General features: G+C 36.6%; 3 protein-coding genes across 6 annotated transcripts; 1 reads left to right on the top strand and 2 right to left on the bottom strand.

Annotated features, from left to right (window-relative positions):
• Window positions 1–1,006: 1,006 nt before the first annotated feature.
• On the top strand, window positions 1,007–7,325 carry GLR3.3 (glutamate receptor 3.3). Of its 2 annotated transcripts, XM_011101979.3 has the most exons (9): window positions 1,009–1,185; window positions 1,292–1,361; window positions 1,464–1,611; window positions 1,993–2,282; window positions 2,699–4,044; window positions 4,173–4,450; window positions 4,955–4,986; window positions 5,091–5,497; window positions 6,665–7,325. In XM_011101979.3, the coding sequence occupies exons 4-9, from the start codon at window positions 2,018–2,020 to the stop codon at window positions 7,142–7,144; spliced, it is 2,808 nt and encodes a 935-aa protein (XP_011100281.1). In that variant the 5' UTR covers window positions 1,009–1,185; window positions 1,292–1,361; window positions 1,464–1,611; window positions 1,993–2,017; the 3' UTR covers window positions 7,145–7,325. The 2 variants fall into 2 exon arrangements, with proteins under 2 accessions (XP_011100289.1, XP_011100281.1); XM_011101987.3 differs by lacking the exon at window positions 1,464–1,611 and having other exon boundaries at window positions 1,007–1,185.
• A 244-nt stretch (window positions 7,326–7,569) lies between these two features.
• LOC105178475 (serine/threonine-protein kinase/endoribonuclease IRE1b) lies at window positions 7,570–12,907 on the bottom strand. Of its 3 annotated transcripts, none has more exons than XM_011101953.3 (6): window positions 12,611–12,907; window positions 11,345–11,579; window positions 9,559–11,057; window positions 8,817–8,989; window positions 8,459–8,705; window positions 7,570–8,118 (listed from the first exon to the last, which is right to left on the bottom strand). In XM_011101953.3, the coding sequence occupies exons 1-6, from the start codon at window positions 12,739–12,741 to the stop codon at window positions 7,668–7,670; spliced, it is 2,736 nt and encodes a 911-aa protein (XP_011100255.1). In that variant the 5' UTR covers window positions 12,742–12,907; the 3' UTR covers window positions 7,570–7,667. The 3 variants fall into 3 exon arrangements, with proteins under 3 accessions (XP_011100255.1, XP_020547506.1, XP_011100263.1); XM_020691847.2 differs by having other exon boundaries at window positions 11,345–11,565; window positions 12,611–12,752; XM_011101961.2 differs by lacking the exon at window positions 12,611–12,907 and having other exon boundaries at window positions 11,297–11,438.
• Window positions 12,908–16,056: 3,149 nt separating this feature from the next.
• On the bottom strand, window positions 16,057–19,879 carry LOC105178466 (uncharacterized). The gene is made up of 5 exons (XM_011101940.3): window positions 19,672–19,879; window positions 17,896–17,992; window positions 17,264–17,360; window positions 16,980–17,066; window positions 16,057–16,438 (listed from the first exon to the last, which is right to left on the bottom strand). The coding sequence occupies exons 1-5, from the start codon at window positions 19,730–19,732 to the stop codon at window positions 16,304–16,306; spliced, it is 477 nt and encodes a 158-aa protein (XP_011100242.1). The 5' UTR covers window positions 19,733–19,879; the 3' UTR covers window positions 16,057–16,303.
• Window positions 19,880–21,617: the final 1,738 nt, after the last annotated feature.

Below are 21,617 nucleotides of genomic sequence, written 5' to 3' on the forward strand. Positions count from 1 at the left end.
TATTTATTTTTTCATAAGGGGTAATTCGCTCATTCGCGATATCACAAGGGGGTTGCTTGCATTTTTTCCTTTCTTGATATTACGAAAACTCCCCTACAATGAGCTGTCACAAGAGGCAATTTGTTCAAATATTTATAATTTCAAAGGGTATTAATGATTATAACCAATCTTGAGGGAGCCTGTTGTAATTAATCGAAAAATTAATAATTTATTTACTGTAAAATAGTATCGATGTGTTAATTTTTTTTTTAATTCTAAAAAATGAAATATTGGTAGCATATGAAATAAAAGTGGGGAATGCAGAATATTTGTATTTGAGAAGTATCACAACTCATGAAATATTCCAAAAGTCAATAGTTTAAAATCACTTTATTCGTTACTTAACCAATTGAGTTTGTTTCTCCCAATGTCCCACAATTGATATTTCGTACAATTTATATTTTCAAAATTATTATTGATTTCAAACATTTTATAAGATATTTGAAAACGTAAAAGTGTTGAAAAATCTTTTCAAAAGATAAATATATTAAATAAGACGTTCAGATTTTGAACTTTTTTTTAAAACAAATATATCAAATTCTTTTATTTTTAATTATATTAGTCACAAATTTCTATCCGAATATTTCAAAAGATTAGTTTTAAACGAAATTTAACATCTGATAAGATAAATGAGTTTATAGTATTTTTAAAAATATTTAGCCCAACACCCTCCAAAATTTCAAAAGAAATTTGACTAAATTTATTTAAAAGACTTATAAAATCAAACAATTTCTTAATATACAAAATATTAGATATGAATATAACTCTATTTTTCCCCTCTCGACCAATAGAAACTTTGTCTTATCCTTTCATCATTGTTTGGTGGACTAAGACATGCTTACCTGAATACCATTTGTCTGGTGATTCTCTATCCCACGAACTTGTTATTACATGATCAATATTTCTCCTCCACATTGTCTATCTTATTGCCAGACTAAGACACGCTTCCTCCTTTTTTTTTTTTTTTAATTTTTTTGCTTTCTTTAACAATTAATTCAAGAACTTCCCATCCACTTATCTATGATCCCTCTTGACTATAATTTAATATTCTTTTGGAATCCCACTTCCCATCGCAAAAACCTTTGTTTAATCCATTGATGCAGATAGCAGTTGTGTTTGTTTACTACACTCGTGAATATGAAGACGGTATTTTTTCTTTCTTTTTCTTTTAAGAGAAAATAATAAAATGAAGCCTGTGCCCATAAATTAACTTAACAATGACATATAGTACTATTTGATTTATTAATCTCAGGAGAGAGAGAGAGATGAAGGGGGGCCCTTGTCTAGTAGCTTTCAGTTCTTGTTTTGGTTTGTTTCTTGAGGTGAGTTTTTCACAAGAAATCGGGTTCCCACCAGACCCACATGATTATTGTGTGCTTTATGTATTCTTACTTGATGGGTTTTTCATCTTTGGCTGCTCTCAGTGGGTTTTCATCCTCTGGTAACTCTGTGTTGCTTCTTTATAACACCAAGAAAGGTGATGTGCTTCTGCTGATAGAATATTTGAGGCTTATTAGATGGCTCCTGTGAAGCAAATTTTTGTACCAAAGTTCCAATCTTGGGATTTTTAAGGTTTGGTTCTCAGACAGAATCTGATTCTTTCTGCTATTTGAGCATGTTTCCCCTTTTCTTTTCTATTTATTGTCCCTTTAGCTTTGAATCTTGCTTGCTGTCTGAGGGTGCTCACTTTGTTGTGTAAATAGTGGGAGACATAAAGAATGCGTTGTTTTGGAGCACTTTCTGGTGATGAGTACTGTTTTGATATGTCCTTTTCTAGAGCTTTTATGTGCATAAATGTGTAATGTTGCTTTGATTGGCAGTTCATAGTAGGTAAATAGTGGTTTGGTATTAGTATTTATGTAGAGGTTTGGGGTCTATTCTCCAACCGCATGAAGCTCTTGTGTAAGAATTCGTGTCAGTGAATCTGAATTTGATTGCTCTTTGGTCTTCCAGATTTGATGGACTATGTATATTGAGGATGGGGGTATTCTTGATTCTTCTATCATGGTTGCTCTCCTTTGGAGTGCTTTCGAATGGGTTGAGCGCCAATGCTTCTTCTAGGCCGGCGGTTGTGAACATCGGAGCTATTTTCACTCTAGATTCGACAATTGGGAAAGTTGCCAAGATTGCAATTGAAGAGGCTGTTAAAGATGTGAACTCCAACTCAAGTGTCCTTCAAGGAACCAAACTTAATGTGGATATCAGAAATTCCAATTGCAGCGGCTTTCTTGGCTTGGTTGAAGGTATTTTTTTTTTTTTACTTCATTTAACTTTTTACTTATTATCTCAGTAAGTATTGATGAGAAAGTGTGAGAAAAGACTGGTTTTTTCAGTTAAAACATCTTGGAAGACTGTTTTTTTTTCAGCTTATAAGCTCCAACATTTTTGTTTCTTGTTGACAATGTTAAAAGATGAAGCCCATTTTAGTATGACTTCCATTTTGCACCCATGAGCATCAATGTAAGGATCTTTTAACGTCCCTGGGATATGAAGGTTATACTTCTGATTTAAAATGTCTAAAAACATTGAGGAGAACTTAGTTGACTTATGCTCTATTTTGTCATGTATGAGTTCTTGAAAAATTTTAATTGATGAGTGCTCGTTTTATTTTTTTTGTTTCCATTTAGGGAGTGCTGGACTGATATTTGATTGTTTGCAGCTTTGCGATATATGGAGACTGATGTTGTTGCCGTCATAGGCCCACAATCTTCTGTGGTTGCCCATACTATACTGCATGTTGCAAACGAGCTCAAGACTCCTTTTCTGTCATTTGCAGCCACAGACCCTACTCTCTCTTCTCTTCAGTTTCCTTATTTTATAAGGACAACACAGAGCGATCTGCACCAGATGACTGCAGTTGCTGACATTGTCGAACATTATGGTTGGAAAGAAGTAATTGTGATTTTCCTTGATGATGATTATGGGAGAAATGGGTTATCTGCATTAGATGATGCACTTGCAGCCAGACGCTGTCGAGTTTCCTATAAAGCCGGGATTCCCCCAGGAGATCTCAGTCGGAGTGACGTCATGGATATTCTTGTCAAAGTTGCACTAACAGAGTCTCGAGTTATTGTTTTGCATGCTTATCCAAGAGCTGGATTTATGGTATTTTCCGTGGCACACTATCTTGGAATGATGGATGATGGCTATGCCTGGATTGCCACGGATTGGCTTTCTTCTGCTTTAGATTCTGCTTCCCCTCAACGGGCACAAACTTTAACCGAAACTATGCAAGGAGTTCTTGTTTTGCGGCAACACACTCCCGATTCAGAAAGGAAGAGAGCTTTCATGGCAAGATGGAACAACTTGACTGGTGGTTCTTTGGGGCTAAGCACCTATGGCCTCTATGCTTATGATACTGTCTGGTTAACTGCTCATGCTATTGATTCGTTTTTCAATCAGGGTGGGGTGATTTCATTTTCTAATGATTCCAGGTTGAATTCATTAGAAGGGAGCAGTCAACTTCACCTTGAAGCAATGGTCATTTTCGATGGAGGCCCTCTCCTTCTGAAGAATATTTTGCAGACCGAATTTGTTGGTCTGACAGGGCCTGTCAAGTTCAATCCTGATAAATCTCTAACTTCACCTGCATATGAAATCATAAACATAATTGGAACAGGTCTTCATCGAGTCGGCTACTGGTGTAACTACTCTGGACTGTCAACTGTGGCACCTGAGACGCTATATTCCCAACCGCCTAACCGTTCTAGTGCAAATCAGCAACTAAATAGTGTTATTTGGCCTGGGGAATCCATAAAAACGCCTCGCGGTTGGGTTTTTCCAAATAACGGAAAGCAACTGAGGATTGGCGTGCCTCGTAGGGTTAGTTACCGAGAATTTGTGTCACAAATTGCGGGCACTAATAATTTCAAAGGATTCTGCATAGATGTATTCACGGCTGCTGTAAACTTGCTGCCATATGCTGTTCCCTACCAGTTCGTCCCGTATGGAAATGGCCGTGAAAATCCAAGTTATACTGAGCTAGTGAATTTGATAACTACAGGAGTAAGTACGAAAATTAATCAATAGTGATGGGACTAATTCAGCAACTTACTATTGAATGTACAGCTGAAGTTGGAGAATTAATTTTATTTATATAACTGGTAGCTAATTTTCATGCTTGCTTGTGATAGATCTTTGATGGCGTGGTTGGTGACATTGCAATTGTGACAAACCGAACGAAAATTGTGGACTTTACACAGCCATATGCCGCATCAGGACTTGTGGTGGTGGCCCCAGTTAGGAAGTTGAATACGGGTGCTTGGGCTTTCCTCAGGCCGTTCTCTCGTCAAATGTGGGGAGTTACTGCTGCCTTTTTCGTCTTCATTGGGATAGTCGTGTGGATTTTGGAGCATCGGATTAATGATGAGTTCCGAGGACCACCAAAGAAGCAGCTGATAACAATTTTATGGTGAGCTTCCAAAATCGAAAATTTTTATGATAACTGGTAGTTTTTCTGCTCTAATTTATCCCCTGAATCTTGAAATCAAGTCGTCTTTGTAGTAAAAAGTTGGTAACGTCGTTGAACTGAGAATGCTGAGCTATGGTAATTGCAGTAGTCTTTTTGTTGGAAAAACAGAGTGCGGAGATAAGGGAAGTTTAGGGTGTTCTTGTTTAGAGTTTAAAAGCCTTTCAAATGTTTCCTCATCAACTGAGTTATGTTGAAAACTCAAAGATGAAAATAAATGATTAACAATTTTTGTTAATTCCTAATGAAAAGGATTCTAGATCTTGTCAGAGTAATATTCTATGATAACTGTAGATACATCATGCATCGAGTAAACATTTGTTGTTGGAGAATTTCCGTTGTGCTCCTTTCTTTGACTTGCCGTTATCACAATGTACACTATCGAAATTTGTGCATTAACATCATGAAACTGGCCCTTTGACATTGTTTTGGTTCTTCGGCCTGCAGGTTCAGTCTCTCAACTCTATTCTTTGCTCACAGTGAGTGGACGGACCTATTCTCTTAGCAATTTCCTACTTTGAATGAATGACGTGTTAATAATTACAAAATTTTTGAATTCTTGATTTTCTTTCTGTCAATGCAGGGGAGACAACTGTTAGCACTCTAGGACGTCTAGTGCTGATCTTATGGCTCTTCGTGGTTCTGATAATTAACTCAAGTTATACTGCGAGTTTGACCTCGATCCTCACAGTACAACAGCTCTATTCTCCTATCAAAGGAATTGAGACCTTGAAAGACGGCGATGACCCTATTGGATATCAAGTCGGCTCTTTTGCCGAACATTATCTCACTGAGGGAATTGGTATATCGAAATCAAGGCTCAAAGCTCTTGGATCACCTGAAGAATATGCCACGGCACTTCAAAAGGGACCGCACAACGGAGGTGTTGCCGCAGTGGTCGATGAGCGCCCGTACATAGAACTTTTCTTGGCAAGCCAGTGCAGATTCAGGATTATTGGTCAAGAATTCACGAAAAGCGGCTGGGGTTTTGTGAGTAACATCTTCTATTCTTTCTCCATCACTTTTTTGAGTTCTTGACATAATGAGCAATTAAAAGACTTTTAGGCTATATTTGGATTGATGGGTTTGGATTTGAAAGAAGGATTTGGAGAAAGAATCCATATTCCACCCTAACATAGTTTAAAATTAGAGTTTAGGAATTGAAATATTTTGAATTAGAATTATCCAAACAAATACAAAGAGGCTTTGAAACCCATAACTCCAAATCCATCGATCCAAATGTAACCTTATAGTTTAATGTTGTGGTTAAGGTGGGTGGTTGGTTCTAAGTGGTAAGTGATAGAGGATGGTCTTTGACGTCAGAATTTAATGGTCCTTCGCACTATACTTGCTTTAATTGGTGTTTGTGCTTAATGAGCATAGCGGATTTTTAGAAAATATAAGTATGAAAGGAATTGTCTATTGAAGGTCGCACAACTCGGGGGTTGGGTTGGTGGCTAATGACGTTTTAAGTAAGGAATAAATACACTTAACTCCCCTGAGGCTTGGGCATACTACAAGTGAAACCCCTCAGTCATAGTCATGTTTTATATTATAGGTTTTTCCTTCATCATCCCAACTTCTGGTAGAATTTGTACTGGAAAACACGACTGTATGGAATATAAAACATTTCTTCAAAAGTAAGGATAATATGTCTTAACCTAAAGGGTGTTAGTATAAGTCTCCCTCAAAGTAACATACATGAGGCTCTATCTCTAAGTTTAATGGATTTTATGTTTCTTGAAATACATGGATTGTTTCCATGTACGTGTCGCTCATTATTGATTTGGTTGCATCAAAATCATGTCATATCTACTTGCTTAAATGACTTGGCTCGTGGTTGGACACCACATTCATTAAAATTTCCAAAATTAGTGCACAAAAATCTTCATGTTGTGATGATTGAACCCTTGTACTCTAACTTATATTCTTTTCAGTTCAGATCCTCTACTTGAAAATGGTGTTTATCTTGTATTTTATTTCCATATACATGTGACATATATAAAAATTCGATCGTCTGGCGATGTAAATTTTATACTTGCTGGCGCATAAATACGTAATGGAATATAAGACAAAAACACCAATTGCTGAAATAGAATACTTGGAGCTACGTAATTAAAATTTCCTTATTGCTAATTTCTTGCATCTTTATCCAAGGCATTCCCGCGAGATTCTCCTCTGGCCATCGACTTGTCGACCGCGATTCTAACACTATCTGAGAACGGAGACCTGCAACGCATTCATGACAAGTGGCTGACAACGAGCTCTTGCAGTTCAGACAACACTGAGCTGGAGTCCGACCGCCTTCACCTGAAAAGCTTCTGGGGGCTCTACCTCCTATGTGGGATAGCTTGCTTCATTGCTCTCCTTATATACTTCTTGCAGATTGTGCACAAGTTCCGCAAAGCTGCCCCAGAAGAGTACGTTATAGACGGACAAGGTAGCTCACGGTCAAAACGGCTTCATACATTACTGTCTTTGATTGACGAGAAGGAGGATCAATCTAGAAGTGATAGAAAACGAAGGAAGCTTGAGCAGATGTTGAGTGAAAACAACGGGGAAGTCGACCTGGAAAGGGATTCCAAGAGGAAAAGTTCCCAAATTTCTTCTGATAACAGCTTTAACTCGAGGAGTTGAACTCAGTTCATCTATAGTTATTATTACCTCATTATTCTTATTAGTTAATTCATGCAGGCTTGTCGCCATGAGAAGTGTTGTATATGAAGAAGAGGAGTTGTTACAATCTTGATGAGGGAAAGAAATTGTACATAATACATAAGAGGCATTTAGCATCATATTAGTTATTTTTTAGCATTCAGACAGTTTTCTGGTCTTTTTGTTGATTATGGATGTCCGGTTCATGTCATACCACCTAAGTTGATACCGACCATTCAAGTAATTATGCCCCAAGATTGAATACGGGTCGTAATCTGAAACCACAGAAAATTGATCAGGATCATTGGAGTGGTTCCTGTGACAACTTTCCGGTGATTAAGTTAGTATCATAATTGAGGTAGGTAATAGGATATACGAATACGATGAAATGCTACAACTTTAGGGAATGAATTATGAACAATCCACAAGTATATTGCATGTAGAATGACGTATAATTTATACATGTACAATTTTGGTACAAGGTTTTTACATAACAAAGTCGAAGTTAGAACCTAGTACTTTTAAAGTACTTGTGAAATATTTCTTCTTCTGCACAATGGCTAAGAAATATTTGGTAAACCTCGATCAATAGTTTAGGGAATCGGGTTGAAAAATAAGAGTAAAATCCTTCGGGAAGCGGACCTAATATTGCTTGAATTTCTTTTGAGAGTTCCCGGTAATGATTCAACTTATTTCTTATGACGCGTAACAAATCACGTACACTGTCAAACTTGTAACGTCTGTAGCGGCCGATGTCATTTATAAACGCAACATCCATCTTTTCATCCCACTTGCCACCTAGAGCAGCTCTTCCCCTATTTTCTAATGCCTCCAGTAGCTGAGATCCGTTCTCCCGGTCCTCCAGTTCGACCCGATCGCTAGCATCTCGAAGGAACGATAGCCGCATCTCGGAGTCCCAAAACAAAGGATGATGTATAACTTCTATTGCCTTTGGCCTATGACAAACAAATAAAAACAGAGATAAGTGTGCTTAGTTATGGAGAAGGATACCGACACAGACATCTCCTCAGGTTTGAGTATTAGAAAAATATCTCTCGTTTTTTCAAAAAGGGCGCTGGTAACTGTGGAGCCCCTAGGTATCTGATTTTTAGGAAGGAGCCCGTAGTGTAAAGCATGATGGTAGACAATGCAGTAAAATTTTCAAAACCGAAGGCTTTTCTGTGATATGCCCAAACCTTATGGAATGAAAGTGTACATGGTTACAAACAGAACAGCTTCGAATAAATGTAGTAAATTAATATCATGCTTGTGGCATAGGTGTCTTTAAGTCATTACCTCAAGTCTGGGTTGGGGTCTAGAAGTCGAGAGACGAGATGCGTGGCTTCCGGGATATTATCTATTAAGAAGAGGTCTTTCCGGTCATTAACAATGTTCACATCACGTTCGAGACTTTCGCCAAACGGGTGTTTGCCTCCGGTCATGCAGAAAAAGAGAATGCAGCCTAAACTGAATAAATCCACAGCACGTGTTTGCCGTTCGTTACGCAATTGTTCTGGGGCTTGCCACCCTGAGCTACCAGATCCTACTCATACATAAAAGGAATTGGGAAAATGAAATCAGTCATCCATGTTCCATATGGGAATAGTGTGTTTTTTACTTGAAGAGGAAAGCTGAAATCGCGAATACCACTCACCAGTAGCATGCTTGGTTAACGATGACATATCCCCATCTAAGTGCTTGCTGATACCCATATCTGAAATCTTTGCAGATATTGTTCGATCTGTAATTACAAGAACGTTTTGAGGCTTTAAGTCACGATGTATAATTCCCAGTTCATGCAGATGGGCAAGTCCGCATACGATGTCCCTGCAGTTGACAAAATAGTGTAAGATATTCGAATTCCTTCAGCTAACTATTTCATGGGTTGATAAAAGAGAGGATGGGAATACAAATTGGCAGGTCAGATATAAATGCTGAAAGCTAGCAAGTCAAGAACATCCTTTTACGAATAGTGAAACTAATGTAATCAATCATGGACTGCCATCAAAGAGCGTGTAAAAAATATGCATAATTAATCTAATGCCAAATGCTATTACCATCACAAGGGAGATTAGAACCAATGTGTCTGTATCTTCCTTTCATGTCTCCTATCATAACGTAGAACAATATTAACGTTTACTGTTTACTTCCATTCTGATTTCTGTTCAATCCCAGAAGGACTGACTAACTCATGGTGCCTACCTTAAGTGCATAAGAATCTTTTCTGTCATTTAAATCACAACACCACACAGCAGCACCAGATATGGCTTTCCATATTGAGTAATATACTTCAAAAGGTAATAGGTTGATGGAAAGCAGCATGGGAAAAAAACAATCACACATGGACCTTGTTAGAGGAAAGGTTTAATAATTAAGGATATTGAACTCGAGCATACCTCATTAATTTTAACAACAATGCAGACGGATATCCATTAACCTTCCACAAGTCAAGCTCCTTGTTACTTCCAAGAGTCGTCAATAATTGCATATTAAAATGAATGAGAGTGGGAGATTCTTGATCATGGTCCCTGGTATGTATTAGATTCTGAGAAGTGCAGAATGAGATCAACTCGTGTAAGCTACAAGTACAGCGCTCCAGACAGAGATAGATAAAATCCTGATCATATTCCACTCCATACCATCGGACAATGTTTGGATGCTGATCAGATGCAATAAGATTTTGGATCTCTTTCACAGCTACATTATGATGGGTCCGGACTAGACGTTTGACAGCCACCGAACGGCCATCATAATTTCCTTCAAGTACAATTGTTCCGTTGCTTCCTTTTGCGATTTCTTTGTTAGTGACTATCAGCTTGCCAATCTTGCGCCCTTCTGTACAATTGATAATTCCATCAGAAGGGTTCAGTGGCAACAATCTGAAAGTTGTCTCAGCATCTCTAGTTCCCTCTGAGACTCTAACCGCGTCATTTTGAGAATAATCCTCGTGACTTTTCCGAACAACAATACTATGTTTATTTACTACTGATTTTCGACCTTTTCTCCTTTTCGGTGTTATATTCTGCAATTTGGTGTCTTCAGAATGCTTGTATAACTTAACCTGTCGCCTAGCAACTGCACCTCTAACACAGAAAATAAAAGCCATGGTTATTGGCACCAAGGCGGAACATAGCACAGAGAGCCAGAAATGAGGTTTTAGACTATCAGATTCCACATGGCTACTGATCTGAGGAGCAGCATTGCCAGGAAGACTCCTAATAGTAGATTCCACATGATCAGATGTGGGAAGAGCGAGTATTATTTCTTTCCCATCGCTGTTGAGAGGAGATAATAAGTTGTACAGGGGCTCTACAGCATGTTGATCAGAAGCAGGCAAAGAGAGAAATTGGCTTCCCGCAAGAGCATCTTGCAGCCCATTAGCTATAAGAAGAGGTTCCAAAGAACTACGATCACGGATGCGGTAGACAACAGGTCTTTTCTGACAATGCATCGGCAACTTCATATCAAGATCTTGTCCTGGTTGAAACCTGTTATTGAGTGGAAATCCACCCAAAAAATTTTCAATCCCATCACACTGAAAGGAAGCTTCAATATCAGCAAACATTAGATACCATAAAACTTTTCCTGTCTTCACGCTGGTATACTTCAAAGCGTAGTCAGTTCTTGTAACATAGAGTGGTTTCTCGACAGCCTCTGTATCCATAGGAGTAGGAGGTAGCCATTGTTTGATGTCGGTCCTAGTTAAACTAGAATTTTCTTCATCACCCTGCTCTCCAACTGACTGAAGGTTATCAGATCTAAAAGTTCGGACAACCTTTCCAGTTTTAGCATCAACAAGGAATACAGCACTTTTCTTTGATCCTAACATAACCCCACCACCAGCTGATACAAATGGAGTCCGCTTTACAAATTCTTCAGCAGTTAGCGGGAGCTTCTGAAATGAAAACATGAATTTCGGAAATCAGTGTGAAATACAAAGAAGTGGGAAGACTTTTATTTAGGACACGTGTGCGGCACTAAAATCGAAGTATACAGTCTAGAATAACACATTCACATGTTTGTCGTAAAAAGAACATATTACAAGGAAAAGCTGTAAAGGGAAGATAAGTTGAACTTGACAAGTTGAAAGGGTAACTAGGCAGGGTATTAAAGTCACTTCAGAGAAGCATATACCAGAGGATATCTGCATGTAACAGTACAAACTCTGATCTCAGATCATACCACTTTTGTTAGGCCAGTTCCGTGCATGTAGAGTTCCCAGTCTTCTCCGCAATCTATATAAAAGTTATCGCCATCAGCAGAGGCATTGAGCTTTTCACCGTCACCATTAGGGACTTGTTGATATGAGGAATAAATTGACGGTCCGGATGAGAAAGACCAGAGGACTTTTCCTGAGCCAATCTCCACCAAATACACTGTTCCATCTGGAGCAGCCACTATTGCTGTATCATGTTTACTGAGTTTAAGCCACCCATAAAATAGCAATCAATGAAAATGAACATTAAGTATATGTAAATGAAGAGAATACGTGATTACAATACATCTAGGAACTGAATGAACTAATTTTTCCGCAACAGCAAAAAGAATTGCAACTAAACGAAGTAAAGAATTTATCCCAGCACTCCAGAAGACAATCCTCCTCCCCCCAAACCCACATAACCCCCTTATCCAGCCCCACATAAGTAAAGAGATTGAAACATAAAAGTTCAGACCACTCGTGGAAATCTCCACATACTTTACATAATTCTATTTTTCTTGGATCTACTACTAAAGTTCTGTTTCCTAGTCAATAACTTAACAGTTTCTCATCAATGATTAAATCGGCTTTCCTCTGCTCGGTCTAAGTTTAGCATAACTAAAATCAGAAAGTCCTAATTGCCAAGGGACATCAATATTTCAACACATACTCAGTTTGCAGCGCAAGATAGTGATCTTTTTTCCCCAATGTTCAAGCAGGACTCCATTTCTTAATGTATAGCAGCAGAGAATCACCAACACACCACATCAAGGCCCAAGAACTGATTCAGCAATAAGAAGACAACACTTGTTTAATTTTCATGATTCTTTTACCTAAAAATCAAATTTCTCCTATAAATATAAACAAATCAGTGAACCCATCTCAAGACCCTAAGCTCTTCAAATGACCAATCATGATTCATTTCTTAACTTATCCAGCACAAAATCACTTAGAGACCTACAAAATGCCGACGGTTCACAAATTTAAACGATAATCTGTATTAATTCTAGTTCTAAACTATGAAGAGATAGCTTTCCAGCCAACAGCCGATCCAGCCAAAAACCGTATCATTTTTTCCATTTTCACGATTCTTTCCTCAAAATGAAATCTTTCACAAAAATATTAACAAAAGCAAACCAATTCACCGAAACCCCACAAACAATCGACCCCAAAGCTTTTCAAAACCCCAGAAATCCAACCAGTTAACAATTAAAACTACATAAACCCTAATTAAGCCTGATATTACTTACCGTGTCAATGACAATGGCGGATTTTCGGGGCCCGGATCCGGGTCGGCGCTATTTGAGCTGGATGGAGCCCCAAACACTACAGCTAATATCAAGATGAGAAAGAACAACAGAGGGATCAATAATCCTCTCATTTCTCGGAGATGTTAATTGATGTTAATAAATAATCATGAATCTTGGAAACAAGCGATTAACTGTAGTGTAATTATAAGATTTTTCCCTTTTTCCTTTGTGGGGTTTTCGATTCATAAGGAGGAAGGAAGACAAATGAGCTAAATCTCCGTATTCCAGACTTTTATTTAGGATTTCTCATAAATTGCAGAGGCGTCGCAGGGTACAGTGTTTTCCATTAGGGTGTGTTTGGCACGGTCTTGTTTGCATTATCAATTTTCAAGTATTTTCAAGTGAATTTTCATTTTTGTATTGAGTTTATGCAATATATATATATATATATATAATGATTTTTTTTTAAATTTATTATCAAATTCCTCAAATACAGGCGCAATCAAACACGGTATAAAATTGAAAATGAAAACAAACAAGTAAATATGTGGATTTTGATGAACTGTTGGGAATGTGTGTGTTTGAATTTAATACGACAGTTATTAAGATAATTTCAAGTACACGATTAATAAGATATTAAATTTTATTTAAAAAATATAAGTTTTTTTAAGTATTTAGATAAAATAAGATGACGGGTCTTTCAAAATATTACTAATGACAAATTTTATAATTAATTCATAAATTTTTTGAAGAAGAGTTTATAAAGTACCTAATCTCTTATTTTATATTTTCTAAATATTTTATAATATATTTAAAAAAATTATAAACACTGTCTAAGTTTGTGATTTATGAGAATTGAGTGACTTTTATTAATGGAACTGGAGTCGATTTTGAACAGTTCAGTTCTTTTTCCAATTCTATGAAAAAAAATATATATATTTCTTAAAATATAAATATTTTTTTTTCCTTCCAAAAATTGACCCCACGCAATATTTAGGTGGAAGTTGTAAACATATAAGTTTTTGTGATTACATATTATTTTAAAAAATAGTGTCTCATATTATTTTAATGAAGATAAATTTTGAAATAAAATAAAATTCTATTTTTTAAATTAAAAAAAAATGAGAATGAGAATGATAAATATTTAGTTATACATGACTTTTTCTAATTTCTCAAATTTCAAAAAACATCATATATAATAATAATTTTATTATTAATGATGTGGTAGGATTTACGCATCGAAATAAAGGTGGTGGGGTTAACAAATAAATAAAATATTTTCTAAAAATAAATAAATAAAATATATATGATGTGAGTAAGTGTCCCATATTGATTGTATTTGAGAATTTTAAGTGACTTATAAGTTCCAAAACCTATTCTCTCTAGCAAAATGCTTTTTTCAAAACAAATATGTGAATCAAAGCGGACAAAATCTCACATAATAATGAGATACACCTTGTGCAACGGGCACCGATCAATATGAATTTTATTTATTTTGTTTAAATAATACTACCATCATCACATTACAAAAAGTCCATTTTGCAAAAAAATGAAAAATACTTTGCTTAAAAGGTAATGGTTATGAGTTTGTGAGACAGGACAAACTCATCACTCGTGCCAAACACAGCTTTATGGGTACAGGGTGTGCTTGCATCCTAAGGAAACAGCTTTTCAATTCCGAAACACCTTCATCCAAAACGAACGCGATTTTCGATGTCACCGGAGCAAAATGCAGAGGAGCGCACGGGAGAGAAAGCGCCTTCGGGGTTATCCAAGAGTATGGCCAATGAGAGCTTGCCATACAAACAAAAAATTCTTATCTAAATTAAATTTATTTCGAATTAAATCAATTATAGAATAAGTGTGATACATTTATAAATTATTTTTCTTAAACTGTGCACTAATTACATAATAAATGTATTGTACTTATCATATAATTACTTCACGCCCAATGTTTTATACTTATGTGCCTCTATTTATAATTGAATTTATTACAATATTATGAATTTTAATCAGATCGGTCAAATTCTTACAACTATTTAAAGGGTCATTAGTTTTCTTCGTTTGGTACATTTGAGAGTGAATTTTATGTTGATAGTTTACGAGTTTTGAGAAACACTTGATACTCTCCACAAGTATTTTTAAAGTTTCGGCAACGTGACTGTACACTGGTTCCTAGTCTCCTCATGGATGAGATACTATTGAAAACTAATGAGGTTTTATTCTATAGTTATAATTATACAAATATTTGCATCCATTTCGAAACCTCGGTGTCAATGTTATTTTCTACAAGAGATATTTATGTAAATTTTTGTTTCTCAAAACAATTAATTTAAATTATGTTTGCCTAATTAGATCCAATAAAAAATTGAAATTGCAATAAGTAATTATGAGATGCTTCATTGATTAATAATAATTTTTCAAAACCATTTTCGGGAGTTTGGAGTTGATTTAAAAAAATAAGAATACAATTAAAATTACTTATTTATCATTCAGTACAACAAAAAATAAAAATAAATAAGAAAAAGAAATCAGATTCAGAGCCAGGAAGGGAAGAATTGGGCATCATGACCATCCTCATACGACGTCGTTCTGAGAACATGCCTTGCACAAGAAACAATGCACTCTCTCTTGCACTCCCCCTCCGTGAAAATCTTGATCTGCATGCACTCCACGTAGCACTCCGTCATGCAATGCCCCTTCCCGCTTCTATCCGCCGCGACCGCCACAGCCACCAGAAGTGCCGCCACAATAAGTACCCCATTTCTTGCCATATCGTATGTATTGATGATGAGAAATTTGATGTGTATTTGGGTTTGGGTTTGGGTTTGTATATATAGTGTTTGGGGAGGCGTAATTAGCTGTTGGAGGAGTCGCGTCTTTTGGTAATAGAATTTAACCTTCTGTTTGTCTATGGATATATATATGTGCATGCCAAGGGACGTCCTCCCACCCCTTTTCAAATTAATTAAAAAAAAATCAATTGTTGGATTGTTAATCCCACCTGTTGAGATGGTGTTGGGCTAGCCTGGAATTACACCCCCTCAACTATGCCAACCGATTTACTGATTTGCCGCAACCCATCAAAACCGACATCTCTGTCCAACTCGCTGTCGGAATTTTGAAAACCTGATTGGGAATTGTACATATCCATATCCATACCCAAACTAAATTTGTTGAATACAAATTTTGTGTGCTTATGGGGCTAAGGCAAAATTTTCACTCCTATGAACATTGGTTGGTTGGGGCCGATTCGCCGTTTCCTTCTACCTTAATACTGTCCTGATACGAGGTACAATCCATCATAGGAATTTATGCAAGGATTCATAACTACTACAAACTACCAACAAATCTTCAGCCAGGAAACAAGAATGAGTAGCATGTACAGGAAGAAGAAAAGCAACAGATCACTAGAGCATATTCCTATGCTTGTGCAACAGGCAGAGTTATAGAAGAGCCACTTATATGCAAAAACATCTCAAGTTTACCAACTTACTACTTATCCGTCTTCAATCTACAAACTTCAGCATTGACCGACAATTAACCAATGAGAAGAAACTAGTGAAAAGAAGTTAAAATTCTCAGATCATAGACAATTAAGGTCTCAGAGAAAATGGCATTCTCAGAGGATAGTTTTCATCGGAATTATGCAACAAGTACATAAGAGGTCCAGTTGTAAATGACAAACACAGTCTAGACAACAGCTTCAATGTCGTCTGCGCTAACTGCTCCTTCGCTTGGGGGGTCTTCTGATCGCAACTGACTGGACACATTATCTATAGCAGCATTGAGTTGGTCAATCTTCTCAGCCAATTTCTTGCGCTGCTTCTGCTCATAGCGACGGAACACAGAAGAGTTAGAATGGGGGAGAATACACACGGGCCTCGAAAAGAATTGATTTTACATTAATCATGCAAAATTTGTTCGCGTTTACCAATTGATTCAGTCGAACGTGAAGAAGAACATCGATAGCTTTAGATTTCTTTTTCCTTATCGGATGGGGCAGCTTTAGCAATCTTTGCAAGATTTTTTATGTATATATAATTACAAGACTTTAACATGTTCCGGAAGAAGTAAATACTTGATACAACGGAAAGAAATTAGTAGCTGGTGAACTACACATTAGTGATGCATCAGATGGGAAAACTTCATTCATCCAAAAAGTAGATGTTCTTCTGCGACCATATTGATGAATTACAAGGATCTTAAATTTAGCTGAATTCTTGATTAGTTAACAATTCAGTAACAAGGAATCAACTAATTTTGCAAGCATTGTTACACAAAAAGACCCTCGAAATTTGACTAAGAACTTCAACTAGAATAAGGAGATTATAGAGGGTTTCATGTCAAAAATAAGGAAGATGCTTACCTCTAGAGCTTTTTCTTCATCGTAGATAAACTTGGGCAGCTTTTTCATCAAATCCTTTTTGTCGGTATCAGCTAAAGCTTTGCTGATCTGTGAGAAAAATGAAACCAGTCAAATGTCGATACATTATCTATATTAGCATCTACATTCAAAAGCAGTACGGCAAGCATGAGTTGTTCACAATGCAAAGTAATGCAACAAGAAATCACGATTACAAAGACTAAGACGAACATACATGGAACAGAGAGAACGAACAAATTTACTTAGTACTGGTTGATTAATACTACCTGAGGTGCATATACGCAACCAAGTGTCCCGACTATCAGTCCTCCTAGAATAAAGCCGCCAACAAAGATGCTAGCGCTGCTTGGTCTTCCACTGTCACTGCATCAAATACATAATGCCATGAGATATTTACATAATTTCTCTTGACATGCATTAAAATGATATGATAGAAGGCCACAACATTGCTTCATAACTAACTTTGTTTTCATTTAGCCCCAGTGCCATTCCATACTCATCTACAAAGAGTTCAATGAAACCCTTCATTATTCATTGACGAGGACTCATAAAGTGTGAAGTTGTATTTACAATATTCATGCTCTTGGGTCCACTGCATTAATAAAACTCTATGGTATAATTAAATAATTAAATATAATAAAGAAGAGAGCTTAACCATGTTGCATAAGTAATTTGAAAGATTGAATAATATATATATAATTCAACTATAGGACAAATTGCAATTACTGTTAACATATATGCACTAACTATGACTTATAGCTCATTTATTTATTTTCTTGAAAAGCAGTCTAAAGTAATTTGTGAAAAGAAAAGGGAGACAGAGTCCAACTCAAAATGATGAAAGAGGGGGAATTTTTTTTTTTTCATGCACCTACTCATATCTATGTGAAGGCAATACCTATAACTTGCTTGAACAACGAGTCCCTTTCTTTGGGTGGATGATTTCCTTTTGCAGTTAAAAGCAAACGCCAAGTTCGTGGGCCATACACATCGGTCTGCAGATTTCTCATAAAAACATAGCACAACGAACAAATTGAACCATACTTGTTAGAAATAAATTTCATTTTTTATGAAGTGCTGGAGCAGCATCAACGTAAATTATTTGATAATAGTAGTTAAATGGTTGGATCACTTAGGTGACAAGATTTTACAACCGTCAACATACAAATGTGAAAGAATTCTTTATCTTCTCAAGAAGCCATACTTGACAAAGAATGGGAGTGTCTTGGAGAGGCATTAGCAGGAAGGTTTGCAACAAATGAGTGCTCAACATAGTCAGAATAATATGCTAGTTTCAGCTTCATTCAATCGTAACAAATTAACATGAAAGATAGAGTAGTGCAATGTGAAGATATTAGATGTCTTGTTACAGAGAAATTTAATCAATTCAAAATAGAATAAACTTTTTCCACAACTTTATGATACTGCCAGATGCTCTCTGAAAATGCATACTACATTTTCCTGATCTATGTCCAAATCAAAGCATTTTTGAAACCCTTTAGCAACGTGTAGTTGTCATATTTCCAAGATAGTCCAAAATGATAATGAATTTGAGCTTTTGGTTCATGAAAATTTGAAATGTCTGCAGGAGAGCAAAGCAACCTTTCCGAACCTCCAGAATTGATGAAGACCTTTATGCAGTTCAACATCAGAAACACACAGAAACCCCAATGTTGGAAGCGATTTACTGAAATCACCCCCTCCCCGAAGGTGCAATTCCATCCACACATTGAAATAGGCAAACACAAGAACCACAAACGCACATTCACATTTAATCGATGGATGAGAACTAAACCTTTCCCTTTGATTCCTTCAGACAACAAAACAATAACAGAAAGAACAAGCGACCACATAGCAAAACACATGAATGGGCTCACAGGGCCAAATATATTCTAAAGTAACAAATAGATGCCTTGCAGCTACTCTATGGATCACTCGTATTATCGAAGAGCTGCTTATAAAACTTCTTATCTACGAGCTTCTCATAAAACATCTTATTTACGAGCTTCTCCCACAAGAAGAATAATCCAGACCCAGTACACTCCATAGATCTTAAAAACTAAGGCCAAAATGTATCCAACTCCACTAACTAGCTTTAGTTAATTCTTGGCCACCAGTCAAAGAATTTCAGAAAGTAATAGCATCTTAAGTTATCTTCATTCAACAGTCGGTTTTCAACTTATTTCAAACATCATTCTTAGAATAAGCTGTGTTACATTTGTTCAAATACTACCCTCTTCATACCTCTTCCACTATGGCTCTATCCCATTCCAACGAAGATATCATGTATAAATAAGGCATAAGTTAATTTCGCAACAATAATTGAGTTTCTAGTCCACAACCAGTTTACAAATTACAACATGGGAAAAGAAAAGCCAATCAATAAAACCCGCGAAATAATACAATCGGAATCAGAAAAACACCTAAAGCAAACTAGCTAGCTGGGAGCACCACTTAATTAGTCTGAACCAAAAACATTCTTAAGCCTCTTAATCATCCAACCACATCAAACACTTGTAATCCCAATTTAGTCAAATGCCTATATAACAAAAAAACAAAGGTCACAGGAACCCAGAACCTGAAGGTTTGGATTCCTGAAAATACGTCGTTTAATCGGTTATATTAGAACCAATCAACAATGAGAAAAACAACAAATTTTGGATCAGAGATTTACCGGATGAGAAATGGAGGGAAGGGCATTGGGAAATCACAAAAGAATTGGATAGAGCTGTCATTCTGCAGAGATTTCAGAGAAAATGGAGTGTGTGTGTGTGAGGAAATCAAAGTTGAGAAGGAAAGAGAGGTGAAAAGGTTTTCTTCTTCGTGTCGATGAAACCGAAGATGGCTATCGGCGACGTGGCGTTCAGATATTATTATTAGGAAAAACTTAGGCGATTATTTCATCCTATTTATATTTAGGCACTGGTGGCCCTTTTTTTTTTAATTAGTTAAGTGAGTTTTTGCAGTGATACGAGCAAAACGTTGATCGATTGAATATGTTCAATTTGAAATTCCGGGTCTAACTTTTCACAAGTCTCGAAAATGGAATTTATAAAAAAACATGTTAGTATTTTGATATTTAAATTAGTATACGATTATAAAAATTAAAATTAGATTTGAAAAAACGAGATTTAGAGTAATAATTTAGTGTCACATAATTTGTACAACAGCGTTGCTATGCTTGTGAGTATTAAAAAGAAGTATTATACTTTAATGGGGGAGATGACTTTTTATATAGTCCCTTGCCCCCTGCCAAGTGAGAGAGTCCGATCCACTAAGAACTCGAAAAAGAGGCTGCTAGGAGATAGACTCCAACTGTTCAGGGGTAATTTTATTTTTCCTTCGGGTTCCATTCTTGGTTGTTAGGGGACTTATCCCCTGCGCGAGTAGCACTCTTTTCTTCAGATAAAGTCTTTTGCTTTCTTAGTAGACGATTGATTTGGCCATGAATTCTTTATTTTTTGGTGAATGTAAGTTTTCATTCATCTAAAAATATTTACAGTGTACACCGAACATATTCGGAGAGATACAAAAAATGCACGTTGTGGATTAAGGTACAATTAGATTGTGTGGGAAAAGTGTCAAAAGAAGCCTATACACTGTGATCTTGATAGAAACGATAAGACCCCCAAGACAAGATGTTGCGCCTTAAAAAATGACTTCGTTTCGGTACCTCCAAAGGTTGTAGACCGTGCATGCCAAAGAGTGGTGTCACGCTTTGTTCTGCACAGAGGAGCCAGTCTTTTCTTTCTTAAGCCACTTAACCGTGCTGTGGAGGATGGACATACTTCGGCTGATGCCAAATCATTGCCAGATGTGAGATTAAACGTAGTTGCTGAAGCGACGCTAAAAAAAAAAAAGTGTTCATCCGAACTGTTGGTATTAATGCACAAGGAACATGAGTTTTCCTAATGTAGGAACACAAATCGATCACATATGACGAGTCTACCCCATAGTCCAAGCCGCAATATGAATTCTCGTATATCTTTTGTGGCAGGGGGATTGCCGTTACTAGGCTTCCGCATATTTTCCTTTTTCCTGGGGCCTTCACAAGTCTTCTTGGAGCTTTCTTCATCCTATTTGGGCTTCCAAGGTATCTCTTGCAGGTTGGACCTCCTCCAAGCCCACAAGTAGACCCTTCTTACTTTTATGTGCTAATGGGATCTGTCTCACTTCTTGGACTTCATGTCTTGTTGGGCTTTACAAAGTTTAGGTGGCGTTTTACAAAGTTACTTCATTTGATCTACATAAATTTCTTGTTTATAGGAGTCGGATGAAATAATCGAGGGATGATTGAGCACGATCTTGATATTTTTTTCTCTTTTTTGTTCCAATGTCTTTTTATGATTTCTCAGGGTATAAATGTAGAATATTAATAATTGATATTGTATGTTTTTTACATTCTAAACAACATGATCTATATATTATAAGTTTGTCGATTTTGATTACTGGGTTTTATTCACATACGCAGACAGTAACAACTGATGTAACAAATTTTGTTTGAACTACTAATTGTAGAGAAAAAAACGAAAACAAAAGATGAGATAGCTCAAGACTTCAAGTAGGAGGGAGAGAAATTTATATTATTCTGAATAAGTTCTCCGACTTATTTTGGTTATA

This window comes from Sesamum indicum, linkage group LG2 (genome assembly GCF_026168435.1).
Source record: "Sesamum indicum cultivar Baizhima isolate 11 linkage group LG2, ASM2616843v1, whole genome shotgun sequence".
NCBI classification, from domain to species: Eukaryota; Viridiplantae; Streptophyta; class Magnoliopsida; order Lamiales; family Pedaliaceae; genus Sesamum; species Sesamum indicum.

What these genes read in the sequence shown, in the direction of transcription:
- LOC105178466 (XM_011101940.3), bottom strand. Translation starts at nt 19,732, where the DNA reads ATGACAGCTCTATCCAATTCTTTTGTGATTTCCCAATGCCCTTCCCTC. An exon ending in GTTGTTCAAGCAAGTTATAG is followed by an intron (nt 17,361 to 17,895) that starts GTATTGCCTTCA and finishes TATTTGATGCAG; the next exon opens with TGACAGTGGAAGACCAAGCA. An exon ending in ATGAAGAAAAAGCTCTAGAG is followed by an intron (nt 16,439 to 16,979) that starts GTAAGCATCTTC and finishes CGCTATGAGCAG; the next exon opens with AAGCAGCGCAAGAAATTGGC.
- GLR3.3 (XM_011101987.3), top strand. Translation starts at nt 2,018, where the DNA reads ATGGGGGTATTCTTGATTCTTCTATCATGGTTGCTCTCCTTTGGAGTG. An exon ending in CTTTCTTGGCTTGGTTGAAG is followed by an intron (nt 2,283 to 2,698) that starts GTATTTTTTTTT and finishes GATTGTTTGCAG; the next exon opens with CTTTGCGATATATGGAGACT. An exon ending in CAGCTGATAACAATTTTATG is followed by an intron (nt 4,451 to 4,954) that starts GTGAGCTTCCAA and finishes TTCGGCCTGCAG; the next exon opens with GTTCAGTCTCTCAACTCTAT.
- LOC105178475 (XM_011101953.3), bottom strand. Translation starts at nt 12,741, where the DNA reads ATGAGAGGATTATTGATCCCTCTGTTGTTCTTTCTCATCTTGATATTA. An exon ending in GTTAACCAAGCATGCTACTG is followed by an intron (nt 8,706 to 8,816) that starts GTGAGTGGTATT and finishes ATGTATGAGTAG; the next exon opens with GATCTGGTAGCTCAGGGTGG. An exon ending in GACCCCAACCCAGACTTGAG is followed by an intron (nt 8,119 to 8,458) that starts GTAATGACTTAA and finishes TGTTTGTCATAG; the next exon opens with GCCAAAGGCAATAGAAGTTA.